Source organism: Suricata suricatta, chromosome 9, assembly GCF_006229205.1.
Source record: "Suricata suricatta isolate VVHF042 chromosome 9, meerkat_22Aug2017_6uvM2_HiC, whole genome shotgun sequence".
Taxonomy (NCBI): domain Eukaryota; kingdom Metazoa; phylum Chordata; class Mammalia; order Carnivora; family Herpestidae; genus Suricata; species Suricata suricatta.
This window is the reverse complement of record NC_043708.1, coordinates 111,144,230-111,162,297: the sequence shown is the minus strand read 5'-3', so window position 1 is coordinate 111,162,297 and position 18,068 is coordinate 111,144,230. Positions and strand designations below refer to the sequence as shown.

Below are 18,068 nucleotides of genomic sequence, written 5' to 3'. Positions count from 1 at the left end.
TTAATTTTAGTCCCAATAGTTTATTTCTGCTTTTGTTTCCCTTGCCTGAAGAAACGTATCTAGAAAAATGTTAAGACCAATGTTCTGTTTTGTTTCTGAGAGTTTTATGGTTTAGGTCTCACTTTTAGGTATTTATTTTTGTATATGGTATGAGGAAGTGGTCCAGTTTTCCCAGCACCTCTTATTAAAGAAATTGTCTTTTCTCTGTCGTATATTCTTACCATCTTCATCAGAGATTATTTAGCCATATAATTGTCTCATTCTGGGCTCTTTATTCTGTTCCATTGATCTTTTTGTCAATTTTTATGCCAGTACCATACTATTTTGATGATTTTTATAGCTTTGTAGTATATCTTACAATCTGGACTTGTGATACCTCTCACTTTGTTCTTTCTCAGCACTACTTCGGCTATTCAAGGTCTTTTGTGGTTCTACACAAACATTAGTGTTATTTGTTCTAGTTCTGTGAAAAGTGCTATGGTATTTTTTTAGGGATTATGCTGAATCTGTAGATTGCTTTGGGTAGTATGACACTTTAACTGTATTTGACTAATTTTCTTCCAATACATGACCATGGAGTATCTTCCTATTTGTGTCATCTTCAGTTTCTTTCATCAATGTTTTACGGTCTTTCACCTCCTTGGCTATGTTTATTCCTGGTTTTTTATTCTTTTTGGTGCAACCATAAATTGTCTTTTTAATTTCTCTTTCTGCCACTTCATTATTAGTGTATAGAAATGCAACAGATGTGTGTATAATAAGTCTGTATCCTACAACTTTACTAAATGTATTTATTTGAATAGATTTTGGGTGGAGTCTTTAGGGTTTCCTATGTATAGTACCATGCCCTCTGCTGGTGATCTCCTGGGTGATATCCAGGTGGGAAAAGGTCACAACACTCCAATGGTTCCTGGGCCCACTGGGACATGAGAGAGATTTGGCAGCACAGGTGGGATGGTCTTTGAAGTCATGATCTGAAAGGAAATAGGGACTCAAATGTAACCCTACTTTAGGCTCCCCGACCTACAGAAGAGCCATCAGGCCCCATGAGGTGCCCCAGGAGCCCAGGACCTAGACAAAGATGGCAGCCAGCACCAGGATGCCAGAGAGGGTCAGCAAGAAAGTTACCTCATAGGGATGGACTACAGCTGGTGACATGTTCTCCTGTATACTTCATTCATACCACTCCTGAGGGGCCCCTGCCCCCAAGGTTCTACCCCAGCCCCTCAAAGACCAGCCTGATATGTGCACGTACCCTCAGTCAGTCTTCATTCTCTATGTACTCACGACTTTTGACTAAAGGGCCAAGGTAGGCCAGGATGTAAAAGGGGTCCCTGGGAGAAGCTCCCCCAACTGTGAGGATATCAAAACCTTCCCAGGAGGGTTTGGCTTAGGGAGGGAGGATTATGCAGCCTTGTTCTCTTGAGCCACCTCCATTACCATAGGAGTCCTTGTAGGTGACTTGGGAGCAAAGGGGTGGGATGGACAGGGACAGAGCCTAAGGGTGAGCTGAACCCCTCCCCTCTTTGGGCTTTGGTTTCCTGGCCCTCCGCAAAACAGGCTATGTCAAGCCTGACGTGAGGCCTTGGGTGAAGATATAGTTCAGACACACCCAGTGAACACAGGGCTCTGGGGAGGTGGCACACACCCTAGGTGGGGGCACAAGAGGAGAACCCACCTGCCTGGCATGGCCTCTCTGGAGGTGACATGATAAACCTGCAACATGTAAGGAGAAAGGGTCCATGTGGGGAGGTGAGTCAGTCAGATGGCTGTCAGGCTGGACAGTCACTACCAGGGTCAGCAGGATGGTGGAGGGGTCTGGCCTGGGGCCAGGGATACCCGCTCCCCGTACCGCCAGGTGAGTCTTTCCTAAGCAGGTCTTTCCTGTGGGCGGTATGGGGCTGTAGGACCCCTTCCCATGGCCTGCGACCAGCAGCACACACCGTTCTTGCAGCAACCCCAGCGCCGCACAACCCCATCCTCCAGGTGAGATGGACATGCCTTGATCACTCTGCCTGCCACCACCTCTGGAACTCCACTCCTTTTTTTTTTTTTAATGTTTTTTAATTTAGTCTTGAGAGAGAGAGAGAGAGAGACAGCGGGAGAAGGGGAGGGTCAGAGAGAGAGGGAGATACAGAATCCGAAGCAGGCTGTCATGTAGAGAGAGAGACAGCGCGAGAAGGGGAGGGTCAGAGAGAGAGGGAGATACAGAATCCGAAGCAGGCTGTCATGTCAGCACAGAGCCCGACGCGGGGCTCAAACCCACAAATTATGAGATCATGACCTGAGCCTGAGCCAGACGCTTAACCGACTGAACCACCCAGGTGCCCCTGGAATTCCATTCCTAACGCTACTGTCCCCATATAACATCTGAAGAAAGGGAGGCTTACAAGCTAAGTGACTTGTCCAAGGTCACAAAGTGACAGGGCTGGGCTCAAACCCCAGCTGTGTAAAGGATTCTTAACCACCACATCCCTAAAGCAGGGGCTTCAGTAGAACCTGAACTTGGAAGGTAGGAAGTCTGCTTCTTCCTTCTGCCCACCCCGAGGACACAGCATGCAGCCCCAGGTATCGGGAGGTGGCAGTGTGGGAAACAAGCTGACCAAGGCTCTCTTAGACCAGTGGTTGCCCAGGCCCTGAAGGTCAGGAAGAATGCTGAGGCTCACCTTCTTCCCACCCCCGACACTCACTGGGAACCTCGAAATGGAACCTGCAGGAGGTCAGAGAGAGAGGAGACAGGCAGGAACGGACACCTCACCTCCAATGAACCTTAAGTCGTGGAGGCAGGGGACAGAGCTCTTGCCTGACTTTCCTCTCCCTTCTCCTGCCCCTGCAAGGTGCCCTGCCCTGGAGGAGTGGTAGCTGCCCACCAGGCCATTGCTCAGATGGAGAAGGGCCTATGGGAGCCACTGGAATTAGGTCCCAGAAGGAGAGCATGACCTCTGGGTACCTCAAGCCTGGCCCTAGGCCTACCAGTGTGGCCATGTCTCTTGTGAGGGCCTGGTAGACAATAAACATGATGTCTGAGTAGCTCTATAAATTTCCTATTGATGACAGTCAAGGGACTAGGCAAGACTATTGCATTCAGCTGAAAGCCTGGCAGGCAACAGAGAGGCCAGAGCAGGCACAGGAGGGACAGGAAGCTGGGGAAGGGGGGGTGGTGTCACTCACCAGCCACAGTGAGGGAGCTCAGGGCCACAGCTGGTTGGTCACCATTGTCCGCACCGGGGGACCATTTACCAGGCCTGGCTCTACATTGGGGCTTCTGCCTGGAACAACGGGGGCCCTGACACTGGCCTGAGGAAGGGAGGGTGGTAGGGGAGACTCCTGTGGCCATCTGCAGGAGCTCACACACGACAAGGCGTCATGCCCAAAAGAGGCCACAGGGGCTAAGAACTTAAGCAGATGTCTTGGGACATCTTGTCCACTTAAGTCAGACGCTACCCCTCAGCCTCAGAAGCCTGCTTGAGTCTCTGCAAATAGATGCCACTGCAGTGGGGAGGGGGCCGAGCCCAGCCTAGCACATGTAGCAAAGCTGTGTCAAATCTGCCAAGATGATTCATACAGGACAGAAGGACCTGCGGGTCTGGTCCAGGGCCCAGGAGCTACAGGCTGAGTGTCCCTCCAGGGGCTGGAAGGTGGCAGAGCAATGGCCTGAGTCTCCAAGGGGGAAACTGCAGTGACCAAAGCCTGTCTTGGTGTGGCAGCCACAGGGATGGCTATGCTCTGGGATCCCCCAGAGCTATGAGAGGAGAATGCCCCGGGTTTGGAGGCCTGAGGACCTCTTGTGAGACTCAGAGTCCTGGACACCTGGATAAAGAAGCACAAGAAAGCACTCTACCCAAGGCCTGGCTGTGAGCCTGGTGGATTTCGTGTCTGGCCTAAGCCACTCATGCTGCTGCCCAGATGCCATCTGTGCTCAAATGGAAGAAGCCGTGACAGTGAAGGCAGAGCCCCAGCCCCCTATTCCCTCCTACCCTTTCCAGATGTAAATGAAGGTGAAGTCTTCACTGGACACGCCCACCCATATTCCCTGTTGGCTACAGAGGGAGGGGTGAGAAAATTGTATCTGAGTAAGGAAAAGCCAAGGTCCCACTCTGCCCCTCCCTGTGGGGTGAACTTGGACAAGTGCTCTTTTTTGGGGGGGACATTGACTCACAGGGGAAGGGTCAGGTTCAGAGGTCCCACCAGGGAAACCTAGAGGACAGCTTATGGAGATACCCCATCCTCTCCATCTGTGATCTGCTCCCATCCCCTAAGCCTCTAGGAACACCACCCTCCCAACGCCAGAGCTGTGGAAGGTGGGGGACCAACACCTGCTCTCAGGTTGCTTAGCAGCTTGGGCCTTCATCATGAGCAGGGCGTTGATCTCAGGATCACCAAGGTGATGGGCAGCTTCTCAGGCTCCAGGTGCTCCAGGTACACCCTACAGGGCACAAAACTAGAAGGGTGTTAGGATCTTGAAGAGCCCCCAGGCCACCATGTGCGAAGCCCTGCTTGGCTGTAGTGCCCCTGACAAGCCCTGCTCAGCCAGTCTTCCTTTCTGTCTCACAGGGATGTCAGTACCACCTAGCTCCAAGCTGGACCCAGACCGAAGGAAGCAAGGCATTGAGCTGTCCTAGAAGGTGAGGCCAGGGCAGATGAGAGCCTAGCCTTGTGGAAATTACAGTCACTTGGGTCCTACCCTGCACCCTTGTACGCCACACCCTAACATCCAACCCTAAGATGAACCCCCACCAAAAGCTCTGAAGTGAGGGGGGTGTTGGGATGGGGATGACCCTTCAGGTAAAAGTTTTTATGGGCAGGGAAAGTTTGAACTGGGCCTCAGGGCAGTCAGAGGGGTAGGAAACCGGTCTGCTAAGGAATCCAGGAGGTACGAAGCTGTGGTGGGCATGTTCTAGAAGATAGAACTCACCACTGGGGATGAGCAAGGCCAGGTCCATGAGCTGGCATATGTTGGCTACCAGGGCACAGATGTGAGCTGGTGGGCAGAAAGTGCCCCAGACCTCCACCTGGCTCTGCACCTAGACCGACCTCTCACCGCAGCGGGCAGGCATGAAGGAGACACGGCTAGTTGGCATCAGTAGCAATGGAGGCCCAGGTCTCTCCCTAGCCTGGAAGGGGCTTGAGAGGCAGACAGGGCAGGGCCCTAACCCCAGGCTTAGAGCTGAGAGAAAGCTGGTAAGAGCGAGGCCTCTAAGCTTGGCACCCACTAGGGATGACCACCCAGAGAAGGGCTGGGGCCATGGGGGTGCCATTCCACCTCTCTGCCTCGATTGGCCGTCTCTGTTGAGGAAAGCAGGGATAACCACAGCCCACATGGATCCCAGGGCAAAACAAAGCTGTTAGTCCCACAGGAAGGTGGATGAGACATTCTAGGGAAAGACCAGGGGCAGTGTTGTGTGCTTGGGACAGCGTAGGAGACATGGAGAAAATTGTCCTTTGAGGGCCAAGGAGAAAGAAAGGTAAGCAGAGAGAAGCTTACAGACATTGTACCTCAGGCCCTCTTCCACCCACCTCCAGACCAGGCTCCTCCCTTCTCGGTCAACAACTCGGACAATTCCTCTTACCGTCAATGCAACTTCCCAGCTGTGCTGGTGGACACTGACCGAGCCTGGATTCATCAGGACTGGTGCACAGATGACATGCATGGAAGTGGAGAGGAGCATGGGAGGCCTGGCGGGCAAGCTTGGCCCTTCAGACAGGGTACCTGCCCTGGCCATGGCTGGCTGCACTGGAACCTACCAGATGTGGCCTCCAACACAAAGACATCCAGTTTCCAGGCCAGGACTGGAGCCAGAGTCCTCTCAGGGGCAAGGGACACAGTGGGATAGGACATAGGCCACCCAGACACCACTGAGACTTTGGGTCTGTTGGCCAGCTGGAAAAACAAACCTGGAAGGGCTCTGCTTGAAGGCAGAGCTGGGCCTGGCTGACTCCAATCACCTCTGTGATGGGGCAGTCCCATTCTCTGGGTCAGACTTCTGAGCTGGCGTGGGGAGGTCCTATAGCCCCTCCCCACCAAATGGCCACCATCAAAAAGGGTACAGAAACACTGAGAGCTCCTCCCAGCTGGCTGTGGCTTCCTGAGGTGGTCTCTCCGGGACCCCTGGGTGAAGCCAAGGTAGGAGAGCTGACAGGGATATGGCAAGAGTTGTGAGTGCTGGTTGCTCAGGACTGAGCCCCTCTGCCCAGGTGGCCTGAGATACTCCTGCTACCCAGCTCAGCCCAGCCAGGGCCTGGGGCCAAATAGCTTCTCTGCTTGAGAAGAATGTGCTGGGGGGTCATTAAGCTTCTGCCCAAAGGCTCAAATGTCCAGGCTGTGGAAGGACCAGCAGGCAGAAAGGGGACTGTGGGTTTCACACCAGTCAGGGACCTTGGTGGACACGGTTTGTGAGGAGGAAGGGGGCCAGGGCTGCACCAGGTTCATGGCACCAGACCTCAAAGAGGTCCCTGGGAGGGAGCCCAGCACAAGAAAAGTGTTGCAGAAGCCTTGGGTACCTCCTCCGCAGGGGGGGCCCAGCTGGAGGTTTAGGGCCCACACAGCAGGGGCCCAAGGGCCACAAGGGGAAAGGGCTACATGCTGGAGCTGCATGGAAAGCAAGTCCAAGTCTGGTGTACAGAGCATGACATCAGCTGAGCAAGGAGCAGCCTCCCCACTAGTCCTGAGGAATGCTGGGAGCCCAGGCTGCTGGGATCCTGGGACCAGAAGTGCCAACGAGACCAGGAGAGGGGTCTGAGCTAACTTCAGATGGAACAGGACTCACAGGTCCAGAAGGTGGCTCCAAGCTGACAACTGGAAAGGACTGGGCTACCAGAATCTGGGGTCCCTGAGTTGCAAGGCAGTGTTGGAGAGCGCCAGGCAGATCTGGCAAGGACCAGTCATTTAGTGGCTGGAGACTCTTGGTGATGCCAGGATGGTAGTTTGGTAGTGAGCAGGGCTGGGGACACCTAGTGTGTCCTCAGGGCCAGCAGGTGGCAGGTGGCGGGGTGACAGTGAAGGCTGAAGAGGGCAACCCTGACTCTCTCACACCAGGGACAGAATGGCAGGCAGGGCCCACGTCTGCTGAGAGATCCAGGCCTCTGAGTAGAGGCTTTGCTCAGGTCCTCTTGCCCACTCAAGGTGAATGGAAGTCAGCCCAGGCCTATGGACACTTCAGGAGGAAGGGCAGAGGCTGGCAGAAGCCCCTAGTTTCTGTGCCGAGGGGCCCCAAGCCAAAGCTCCAGCTCTTCTGATGCTCGGGTCTGGGAGGTTTATAGGGTCTGAGAAGCAGCTGCCAAGCTTGAAGTCCCAAGCTCTACACTAGAGGCAGGAGTGGGGCCTGCTCTGGCCCCATCACTCTGACCCGAGAAGAGGTGATTTGATCTGGTGGCTAGTGGAGAAAGCAAGGGACCCACTGCCAGTAATAATCATAGGAAGGGCCTCTTAAAGTTCTTCCAAGGGGGTCAGGACCCTCTTCCCAGGAGCCCAGGCTCTCACTGCCTCTAGAAGACTCGGAGGCCTGGGAGCTGGGTCCCTCCAGGAGAGGCAGGGGACTGGGGATGGGAGTGTTAAATGGGATGGGCGGCTCTACTGATGTAGAAGACTCCGAGGGGCAGCAGCTAGAACACCCAGGGTCAGGGTCCCCACGGAGGCAACAATGTCCCTGGAGAACCCACTCCCTGCCAGAGGCTTCTGTCTTGCTAGACAAGGGACAGAAGGGGATCTGCAGGACCTTCCCCTGCCTTGGGGCCTGGAAGGGCTGCCCTAGGCTGGGCAGGGGGGTGGGGGGAGGAACTCCCAGGGAAAGAGGTCTGGAGTGCACAGAGAACAGCCAGCGGGCTGGCCTAGGGGGTAGCCCATGGACTGAAGACACTACTCTAGGAGGGGGACTGTGACTGATGAGGCACATTCAGGCAGGTGGGTGGGGCCTTGCTCCATTTCCCTTGTGGGGGTTTACGAAGACCCAGCCCATTCACCCCACCCCCTTTAGTGAGAACAAGGCAGACCAGGAAGCACCTGATTACCAAGGGGGTTCTTCATAGTCCCGTCAGGCATAGCTCTGCTCTCTTCCTTCCAAAACACCAGCTCCAAGACCAGGCTGCCCCATCACTTACCTTGCAGGCTTAACCCCTGGTGGCAACGCTAGTGAGTTGAGCTCCTAGGCCTTCTGTACTGGGTTAGTGCCCCAAGTGGGGCAGCCAGGAAGCAGAGTCCCACTCAAGCTGGAGGCTCACCTGAGCACCATCTTCCTTTTATTAACTGAGGCCAGAGACATACCTAGTGTCTTGCCTAGTGAGAGGCCACCCAAGTCAGAGAGAAGCCTAGCCCAATAGGCCTGGGCTCAGCCTTTGGGGCGGAGCAGAGCCAGGGAGGGGTACTGTAGCTGGGCTCAGGAAAAGACTCACAAACACTAGGACTGACACCAGCAGGTCTGACCAGCCTCCAGGCTAGATGGAAGGAGACAACCGCCGCAGCAGCCCTGAGAACACGCCTCTGCAGGAAGAGCCCAGCAGAGGCAGGGTCTCTGAAGGGCGTGCCAGGTCTCCCCACACCCGCTCACATATGAAGGATGAAGTCACCAGCATGTGGATGGGGAGGTGATAGCACTATTCTATGTATGCCTTGGTAGGCATGTCCTTGGTGCTGGGGGCAGGGGGGTGACCAGCATTTCTCACCAGACAGCATGCTACAGACCAGCAACCACCAGGACCCACCAGGGTATCGGGAGGAAGGGGCTTTCCCGGAGCAGGGAAGTGGCTGCCTGGTGGGTATGACAAGGACCCACATGGCCAGAGCAAGCCAGCACGGAGGTGCCAGAGAGGGTTGGCACCTTCTGGGCTGGGAACAGGGAGAACTGCTAAGGACTAGGCACCTGGTGATGGCCCATTAAACCTGTGGACGCCCGCCGCCCCTAGCCCGCCAAACACAAAGCCAGGCCCCGGGTCCAAAAACAACCCAAATGCTTTTAATGTTTAATGGCCTGCCTCCAGGGCCCACAGCCTTATTACAAACCTTAGCCAGGCCAAGGGCCCAGCCTGCCAGCCTCTGGCTCAGTGTAGCGCTCTGCAAGGAGGGAACTCATAGCAGGCATGACCGACAGGACTCCCGCTGGGGGAGCGCCATGGTCCCCAGTCTGTATCTTCAGAGACCTCCCAGGACGGAACTGTCATTCAGCTTGTCTTTTCTAGTCCCTGAGTCCCTGAGGCTGTGTGACATCTAGCAAACACAACTTTCTTGGGAAAATGCACCAGGTGGAGAAGGCAGCTCAGGGAAGCCACTGGTATCAATCAGGACAGGCCTGGGGCCTCCCAGAGGCGGAGCAGCAGGCCCAGACAAGGATGCCAGCCCCAGGCTCTACCTCTGCACCCCCTGTAGTGAAGGAGGAAAGAGGCAGGGGCTCCCCAGGAAGCTCCACGCTAGGGGTCAGGGCCCAACACCAGGGGGTATAGTCCCAGGCTTTCCTGGGGGAAGACTCTAGAAAGTATAAGTCATACACACTATACACTGTACCACCCTAAAATAACCAAGTCTTATGACACCCACACACTTCCTAGACGAATGTTCTGCTTGCCTTAGTCTCGTATTCCAGGCCCTGGCTGGGAATTAGGCCCCTGTCCGGGGGAGGGAGCAGAGAGCAAACCTTAATGGGTGTGTGTCAGGCATCACCCCCACAACAACCCTGTGAGGTAGGCTGCGTTGTCCTATCTTACAAATGGAAAACTGGGGGCTCAAGGGAGGAAGAGACTTGCCTGGTTACACAGCAAGGAACACAGGAGCCAGGATTCAAGCCCAAGTCTGTTGAGCTCCAAAGCCCACACATTTTCTCTAAGGAAGAAACAGGAAGTAGTTCTTTCTAATGAAGGCCCTCAAGTTAAAAGCGGGGCGGGGGGGGGGGGGTTCCAGCCCACTGTGGGGTCGGGGGCAGCAAGAGCTGGAGAAGCTCCAAGGGTGTGTCCACTCCTGGCCCTGGGCCGCTGGTCTATAAGATAAGGGTACAGAGTGACCCCCACACAGCAGCTGTCCAAAAGCAACCAGTGCTACAGGTTATGGCTCTGGCCACCCAACACCTGTGGGTGGGGCCCAGGCCGATCTGGCCCTGAGGCCTTGTGGCCCCAAGTGGGCAGTGCGAGGCCATTGAGCCAGGCAGTTTCCAGCAGGCTGCGGAAGCGAGCCCTCAGTGTGGGGCCAGGTGGGCTGGCGCCGGTGGCAGGGGTAGGTGAGGCACCACGGGACCCTTCCCCAGCAGTTGCCTCTGCTTTCTCCGGGCCAGGGGTTGGTGGCTTCCTTCCCGGCTTCCTGGCCTTGGGGGCAGGTGACTTCCAGGCCAGGGCGAGGCTCTCCGGCTCATCTCTGGCCATGGTGGGTTCAGAGGAGGGCACAGATCCAGCCTCAGTGTCCAGGTCACCTGGAAAATGAACACACAGTCAGGCTGCAGACCCTAATGCCTTAGGTCTCATCTCCTGACCTCCAAAGCCACCTAGACTAGTGGTTCCCTCTAGTCAGGCCTGGATGGCCTCAGCAGGGTCACAGACACCATGACTCTTCCCCACATGTGCTGGAGGCCAGACCATCAAACCAAAGGGTGTGCTTCTCCCCAGGTGATACCAGAGCTCTATCTGATGAGGGTACTGCTCAAGAGAAGGGTCTAGTGCAAGAACAAAAGGAAAGGGGCCAACAGGCCAGGAATCGCTGGCCTCTACAGGCAGGGGAACTGAAGCACGGGAAAGGGCCCTGCTATACATCAGTACCATCACCTTTCCGTCACACCACCTCAGGGCCCAGGCGTGGAGGAAGCAGCAGAAGTGACAGGAGGGAGGCTTCTGACCAAGAACACACCTACTAGGAAGGGAGGCTGTTGGGGCAACACCAAAGACACCCACAGAAGGGTGGATCCCCCAAGGATGGGGGAGGACCCAATGCCCAGGGAGGGAGTGGGGACTGGGGTGCCAAATCCAGCCAGCAGCAGGAAGCTGGATCCCAGTCCATTCTGCACTAGGCCCCAGACTCCTGCAGACTCTGTCAGAGCAGGAGAAGACGGTGATGTGCCTGAGCCCCAACTTCCTTGTGCTCAGGGGACAGCAATGCTTGTCATGCAAACCCCAAGCTTGACATTTGAGCCTCATTGCCTCAGGGTCTTCTCCACCCTGACCTGAAGCTTGGACAAGGTAAGAGCCCAGGCCAAGGCTGCCAGGATGGTGAGGAGACAAGAAAGCGTTCAAGCCAAGACACCAGCTTGGTGGCAGGAATGGTGGAGTAGCAAGGAAAGACAGACTAGAGTGAGGGTCACAGGCCTTAGGCCTCAATATGCCAGATGCCGTGATGCAGGAGGCCTTGACGGACACCACCTGGCACTGTCACCAAAGTCCTGACTGAAGAAGTGAGCATACACAGCATAAGGCACCGCCACAGCTCTCAAGAGCAGGACCAAACTACCGAGCCCAATGTACACAATGCTCCAGGACACAGAAACGAGCAAGCTGAAGAGCAATAAGCATTCAATGGCAACAGTGCTTGGAGGGAAGGGGGATTCCTGCCCACTTTTGGGTTTGAGGTGCCATTCACTGAGATGGAGACGGCGAGGCGGTGGGGGAGGGGGGCAAGGACTTATGCGGAAGCTCAGGAGTGTGGGTCTGGGAGGAGTTAAGGGTCAGACAGACACCAGGTGCAACAGCATGCATTCTGTTCTTTGAGGCCCAAGCTCAGAAGGGAAGTTGGGCGGGACACAGACACGATGGGGAAAGACCTCAGATAGAGAACACAGCCTGGTCAGAGCCCCAGAACCCAAAGGAGAAGCCTGCACCAAAGCCAGAGAAGGCACAGCAGAGGAGGAGGGAATCTGGGCAGGTGCTGCACCAGGGAAGGCTGAGGTTTCCACAGGGACAGACTGGTTGACATGCTCAGAGGCTTACAGAGGAGGCTGCGAAGGCTCTTGGTGCTGGGGTGAGGGGCGATGGGAGGGTGGTCCACAAAGCCTACCCTGCATGGCCAGCCCCCCTGCTCCCCAGCATGAGTTCCTGGGCCTCCCTGCCCTTTCCAAGGCCCAGGCATCCCTCAGCTCCTGGTTGTGACCACTCACACAGTCCACACACCTGTCACTCGCTCATACAGCTCCGGTGGCTACTGGGGCTGCCCCGTGCTCACCCAGCTGGCGGCGCACGCAGTCCCGCCACTGCAGGCCCAGCAGGTCAGGGTAGATGTCGGGCAGCTGGCGCAGTGCCAGCAGCTTGAGCATGCGCGAGGTACAGCCATGCAGGGCCCGTTCGCGCAGCGCCCGCTCCTCAGACAGCGTGGTGGGCCGCAGCTCCACGCGGTGCTCCTGCAGCACGTGGTCCACCGAGGCAGGGGGCAGCCGGGGGAAGAGTCGCTCCTTCACTAGGTGGATGGGCACAAAGATGGCACCGGCCCGCACCACGTGGGGGAAGGGGCACTGCTGGGTGCACACAAAGCTCTGCAGCTGCGACAGCAGCTTGCCCAGCAGCCCCTGCACGCCCTGGCAGTCCTGCCATGCTGCCTGGCCCCACGGCCCAGCCGTCTCGAGCCACTCGCGCAGCTTCTCGGGCGGGGAGTGGGCCACCGAGCCCGAGATGGCATCGCACAGGGACGTGTGCAGTCCTGTAAAGTGTTGCTCTGGGGAGTCCACCGTGGTGGCGGGGGTAGAAGCTGGAGTTGGGGCCTGGGCTTGGGCCGGCGATGGAGCGGGAGCAGGGGCTGGGGTTGGGGAGGTCATGGCTACGGCTGGAGGACTGGGCAGTGCCAGGTTGAAGCAGGCCACAGGCAAGGGCTGACTGAGAATCTGTAGACCAAGGGGCACAGATGTGGGCGTGGGAACAGGCTGCGCAGACTCGGGGGCCGGGGTGGGTGCAGACGGGACCACGGCTGCAGGCAAGGGTGCCGGCCGGAGGATCTTGAATTTTCGGAACATGAAAGCCACGGAGCTATGAAAGTTGGTCCTCGGGGTGGCCTCTGTTGTCGCTGGTGCACCAGGTGCCTCTGTGACTACCTTTTCCAAGTCAGGCAGATCCGAGACCGTGTTCCCCACATGGGGCGTGTCCAGGGCCACAGTGGGCTTGGCATGCACTGCAGGACTAGGAACTCTGATGGGAGCCTCTGCCACAGGCTTCTTCACACTTAAGTCCAGTGCCACCTCCTCTCTAAGTGAGCACCGCGCCTTTGGAGGGGCCTCCCGGGCACGCAGGGCATCCCCATGGTCTTTGGCAAGGCTCTCCCTGGGGACAGGAGCTGAGTCAGGCTTGGCTGTGTCCTCAGGTGCCTGCACATCCAGATAGTCCCGGTAGGGGGCCAGGCTGAAGACATTGTCAATAATGGGCATGGGTGGAGAGCTGGGTGGCAGCGCAGCCTCTTTCCGTGGGAGAGACTGGTGCTCCTGGGCACAGGCTGGGAGTGCCGGCGGGGTGCGGGGGCCCGGACTGTCTCCGATGACAATGGGCGCTCCAGGGTGCTCACGGAGCTGGGGCTGGAGCTGCTCTTTCCTGCAGCTGGGGAGCCACATCTTCTCTGCATCCTGTACTGGCTTCTCTGCAGGCCTCACAGGCTCTGGGCAGGGCTGGCTGGCAGGGAGAGGCTGGCATCCTCGCTGGAAGGCACTGGGCTGTGGCACAGCCTGCACACTGTTTTGGGAAGGTGGCGTCCCTCCAAGTCCCGGGGATGCCCCATAGAGAGAGAGGTCATCCCGGGCATAAGGAAACCCCAGTGTCTGCGGGCCAAAGTCCAGTGGGCACCGGGGAGCAAGAGGTGGCTCCAGCTTGAGGCCTGGAGAGGCTGCTGGGAGTGGGGCAGAGGGGTAGGAAAAAGTGTCCAGGCCCACTGGGGGCATATAGGGTGTCTGGGCTGCCTGCTGCCTCAGGTAGGGACTGTTTAGCCCCCCAGCTGGGTACCCAGTTCCCTTGTGGGCTCCCAGAGGCTGCAGTGGGAGCACTGAACTGTAGCTGCCCTGCTTGTCTGGGTGGCGACAGGCTGGTGGGCAAGGCAGGGCCTGAGGAGGGTGAGGGAGCGGGTAGTGGGTGGGTACCGTATCCTGGCAGGCTGGCCCCAGGGGCTGGGCCAGCTGAGTCCAGGGACTTGGGGGTCCCTCAGACAATGCCTGCTTGGGGTCCCCAGAGTAAGGACCTGCATACTTCGAGGCCAGGAAGCCTGGGCCATGGATCGTCCGATACTTGTCCAGGAATGTCTGACACGGGGAGAAGCCTACGGAGTTTTTGCCAGATCCCCCAGTTGGCACCCCGCGCAAGAAGGTGCCATCCAGAGATTGGCTCTTGCCAGGAGCTGGGGTCAGTGAACAATGTGGATCAGCTGGGGGTAACAGGGGCCCAGTCATCATTGTCCAATCAACATCCAGTGGCCTCTTCACTGCCCCTTCACCCAGGCAAGTCGAGAGCCCGTAACACAGAGGGCTGCGGTAGACAGGTTTGGGGGCCGCCAACGGTGGACCTGGGTAGGAATGAGACTGGGGACCGAAGGGCAGGAGCTCAACGGGGCCAGAGTCCTGTACCTTCTCAGAGCTTTCTGCTGGTGGGCGGTAGAGCAGGCAGCTGGTCAACAGGTTGTCTGTCCGAAGAGGGGGTCCTGCCATGCTGCTAGGGTACAAGGGTGGGTACGGCGTCCAGGAGGCCAACCGTTCAGACCCTGCCTTGGGGGCACCCCCCATAGGGCAGGAGAAGTAGGCACCCTTATAGCTGCAGGGGTCCTGGTTACCAGCAGAGGGGGGCAGGCTGTGCCCGGGGCCGGAGTCTGCCTCTAGGCGGGGGAGCTTGCCATACACCACAGGCCCCAGGGTCCCCAGTGGCCGCTTCTCCGCCATTACTGTGAAGGCTTCGAGCCCTCAGGGGCCCCAGCTACTCAACTGCTGACCTGGGAGAGAGAGAAAGAGAGAGAGAGAGAAAGGGAGGGGCTGTCAGAATGGGCTCCAGGCAAACAATGGAGGGATGTAGCTCTCACTGGCTCATCGCCACACCTAGGAACTTGAAGACTTAGTAGATCCTCGATCAAGACTATGAAAGAATGAATGCATGAGTCATACAACACAGACATTTCCAACATATACTCCCCACCCCCATCCCAGGAGCTCCTTCTGTTCAGCTTCTCTCCATGTGACTCCCAAGCCCCCTTTCTTGGGGTTTCAGACTTTGCAAGACAGTCTTGAGAATCAGCTCACTCGCTACCCCTGTTCTCCATATACGGAGGAGGAGACCCATTCATCCCAATGTCACTGATAAAGGAGATGGGACAAGAGGCAAGCTTCCTACCTCCCACTATAGCTCTCACCGCAGATGCCACAGGGATCTCAAGGTGCCACTGCAGCCAAGATGTCCAATTGCACATTGTCTGTGAATTCAGATTTCCTGAGACACTCTTTAGCTCTCACTCTAGGACGCGCCAGTCTTATCAAAAATGTCAGAGCTAAGCCTGGAACTCAGGTTCCTCAGCCCAAAGCGACACTGCCACTGGGCTTGGTTCCCCAGGGTAGGGCTATTCCCCCCACCCCCAGAGGCAGTGGGGAGCAAAGCTTCCTACAGGCCTTGCCCCCAGCAGGAGAGCCAAGGATGTCCAGTAGATGGTGCTGTGACACCAGCAGGAAGGTCCCAAAAGTGTCCAGAAGGGCAGCCTTGTGTGCATCCCAGCCCCTAAGCTGCAGTTGAGTATTCCAAGGCACATGAGGGCAGCACCGCACCAGGAACAAGTGGGAAGGGAGGTAGGAGGGTGTGACTGTCCAGGGAAGGAGTCCCCAGGGGCCACAGAGTGCTAGCTGGCAACTACCCTCACTGTACTGATAGAAAAACTAAATGCCAGGACAAGACGAAAGCCCTGAAGCAAGGCCAAGCAAGGACTGGGACCCAGGCCCAGGGAGCTCAAGCATCAAGGCAGCAGGTACCCAATGACCCATGAAGGGTCATGTGAGCCGGCCAGTCTTCTAAGGCCACATTGCCCTGCCTCTACCTCTCCTGGTACCCTGTTCTCCGAAACGCTCAGGTGGCTTAGAAAGGATGAATCAGCTCACTCTTGTTATGATTAGGCCATGGTTCAGGTGTCACAGGTTTCTATGTCTAACAAGCCAAGCCAGCCCTCTCTCCCAGCCCTCCCCTCCCTTCTGGCTAGTGGCCAATGACAGCCACAGGCCCACAGTGAGACCAGCACATTCTCCAGGCAAGAAAGGCCAAGGGTAGTATGAGGGCCAACGCTTACTCCCATACCAGCCTAACTGCACCAAGGAAAAGAGGCAGGACTCTCACAGAGCTGGCTCATCTCCTGGCCAGAATCCCGACACCTCAGGCCAGCCTAGAAGACAGGAAGAGACATCAGGGTAACGGTGCCCACAGCAGTGCCCTATGACAGAGATCTGCAATCCCAGAGGGAAAACCCCTTGCAGCTGCACGACTACCTTACAAGGAGTTGTACCGGTTTGGGGGTGTTAAGGCTCCCTTCCCCGCCCAAGGAGAGCTCTGGATTAACTAAGTGCTGGCTCTGGTCTCACCACCCCCACATGTCCCTTGGGCCTGCTCCACACCCACTCCAACCCCAGGAGTCCTTCTCTCCTGGGCTCTGCCTGTTGCGTGCCCTTTGCCCTGGAGATTTCCTGAGACAGCCTCCCCTCCACCCTGGGACTCAGCCAATAGAGGCAAAGCCACCCGAGACTCTCAGGAGTCTTTAGGGGAGAGACACCGGCTCTGGGGAGCCAGTGGAGGACTATGAAGGGTATGGGGCTGACCTGATCTCCTGCCAGTAGAAGGAGCTCAGTATACACTCCCTTGAGGGAGGCCCCTCCCCACTCAAGACAGTAGCCAAAATGTAGGTGCCTCCTTCCCTGACACACACGCATATACTGAAGAGGCAAGCAATTGCTTGGAGAGGGGCAGGACCACAAGGAGCTGGGTCACATCATCGTTTGGGCCACCAAGCTGTTTGCGGACTGAGGTTAGAGTTGGGCTGGGAGGACCAACTTCAGCCAGGGCCTAGGGCAGGGTCCGGGAAAAGACCCCACTCCCAACCCCCGTGCCATCTCGGCCAAGCATCGGGGGAAGCAAACAGAATCTGGGGCCCAACTCCCTCTTCCATCTCCTAGCCGCTCTCCTGAAGGCCCATGCCCGGTGGGAAAGACCAGGAATGAGAGAGCGATCCTGCCTGGCTCTGGCCAGCGCCTGGCCTCCCCTAGAGGGCCGAAACAGTCTCCTCCGGGGGTTCTCACACCTTCCCCGGCTGAGACTCGGGGCCCTGCTGACGGGAACAAATGAACCTAGTGCCGCTCGGGCTCCAGAGGAGGGGGAAGGGTCGCAGGATCAGCCTCCACCACCTTTCCTCCACCTGCCCCGCCCATAATCATGGTGCTTGGGGCCCTTGGCCAACTCGGCTTTGGGGCTGCCGCGGCGCCTGACCTCGCGGCTTCCGGGTGTCCCCATGCTCTGCCCGTTGGCGCTGGGGCGCACGTGCACCCCAGCAGGCTGATACACAGGCCGCAGCCACGCATGCAAACCCGTGCCTGCAAGTACGTGCACGGCCCACATCTGCACACACGCCCCTTCAGAACTGCGTTCTCCCCTCGCTGGGGCCCGGCACACGTGTGCACCTCAATAAGGCCCGCGCACCCAGCCCCACGGACCTACACCCAAAGACTGGCGGGAGGTCAGGAGCAGGGGGCGGCCTGGCCCCAGAGGCAGTCACCGCCTCGGGGCGATCCCGCCAGCCTGGGCTACGGCCAGAGGGTGAGTCAAGCCGTAGCGAGGAAACCGCAGGGCCGTCCCGTCCCAGCAGGGCGCGTTCAGAGCCCTGCGGCGCCTCCGCGCCCGCCGCCCCCCCAGGCCCAGTCCCCTGCCGCCCCCTCATCTCCGCCCCGGCAGTCCACGTGAGCGGGGCCCCTAGGGAGGTCCGAGGACTCCGGCTGGAGCTCCTCCTCAGCGGCCCCTCGCCGGATCCGGCGCCAGAGCCCTGCCAGAGCTACGGGGCGCTCTCAGGCCCCGGGAGCCTCGAAGTTTGGGGAAAGTCGGAGCAGCCGCGCGTCCCCCGGCCCGGCAGCCCGCCAGCCCTGGGCCCCGCCGCAGCCCGGAGCCGCCGCACCTCTGCCGAGGCCTGGGGC

At 57.8% G+C, this 18,068-nt stretch overlaps 1 protein-coding gene across 2 annotated transcripts; it reads right to left on the bottom strand.

Moving 5' to 3' along the window:
- Window positions 1-8,218: 8,218 nt before the first annotated feature.
- On the bottom strand, window positions 8,219-14,848 carry C9H15orf39 (chromosome 9 C15orf39 homolog). Of its 2 annotated transcripts, none has more exons than XM_029952118.1 (2): window positions 12,125-14,848; window positions 8,219-10,388 (listed from the first exon to the last, which is right to left on the bottom strand). In XM_029952118.1, exons 1-2 carry the CDS (start codon window positions 14,799-14,801, stop codon window positions 10,021-10,023), a joined length of 3,045 nt encoding a protein of 1,014 aa, XP_029807978.1. In that variant the 5' UTR covers window positions 14,802-14,848; the 3' UTR covers window positions 8,219-10,020. The 2 variants fall into 2 exon arrangements, with proteins under 2 accessions (XP_029807978.1, XP_029807979.1); XM_029952119.1 differs by having other exon boundaries at window positions 10,302-10,388; window positions 12,073-14,848.
- Window positions 14,849-18,068: the final 3,220 nt, after the last annotated feature.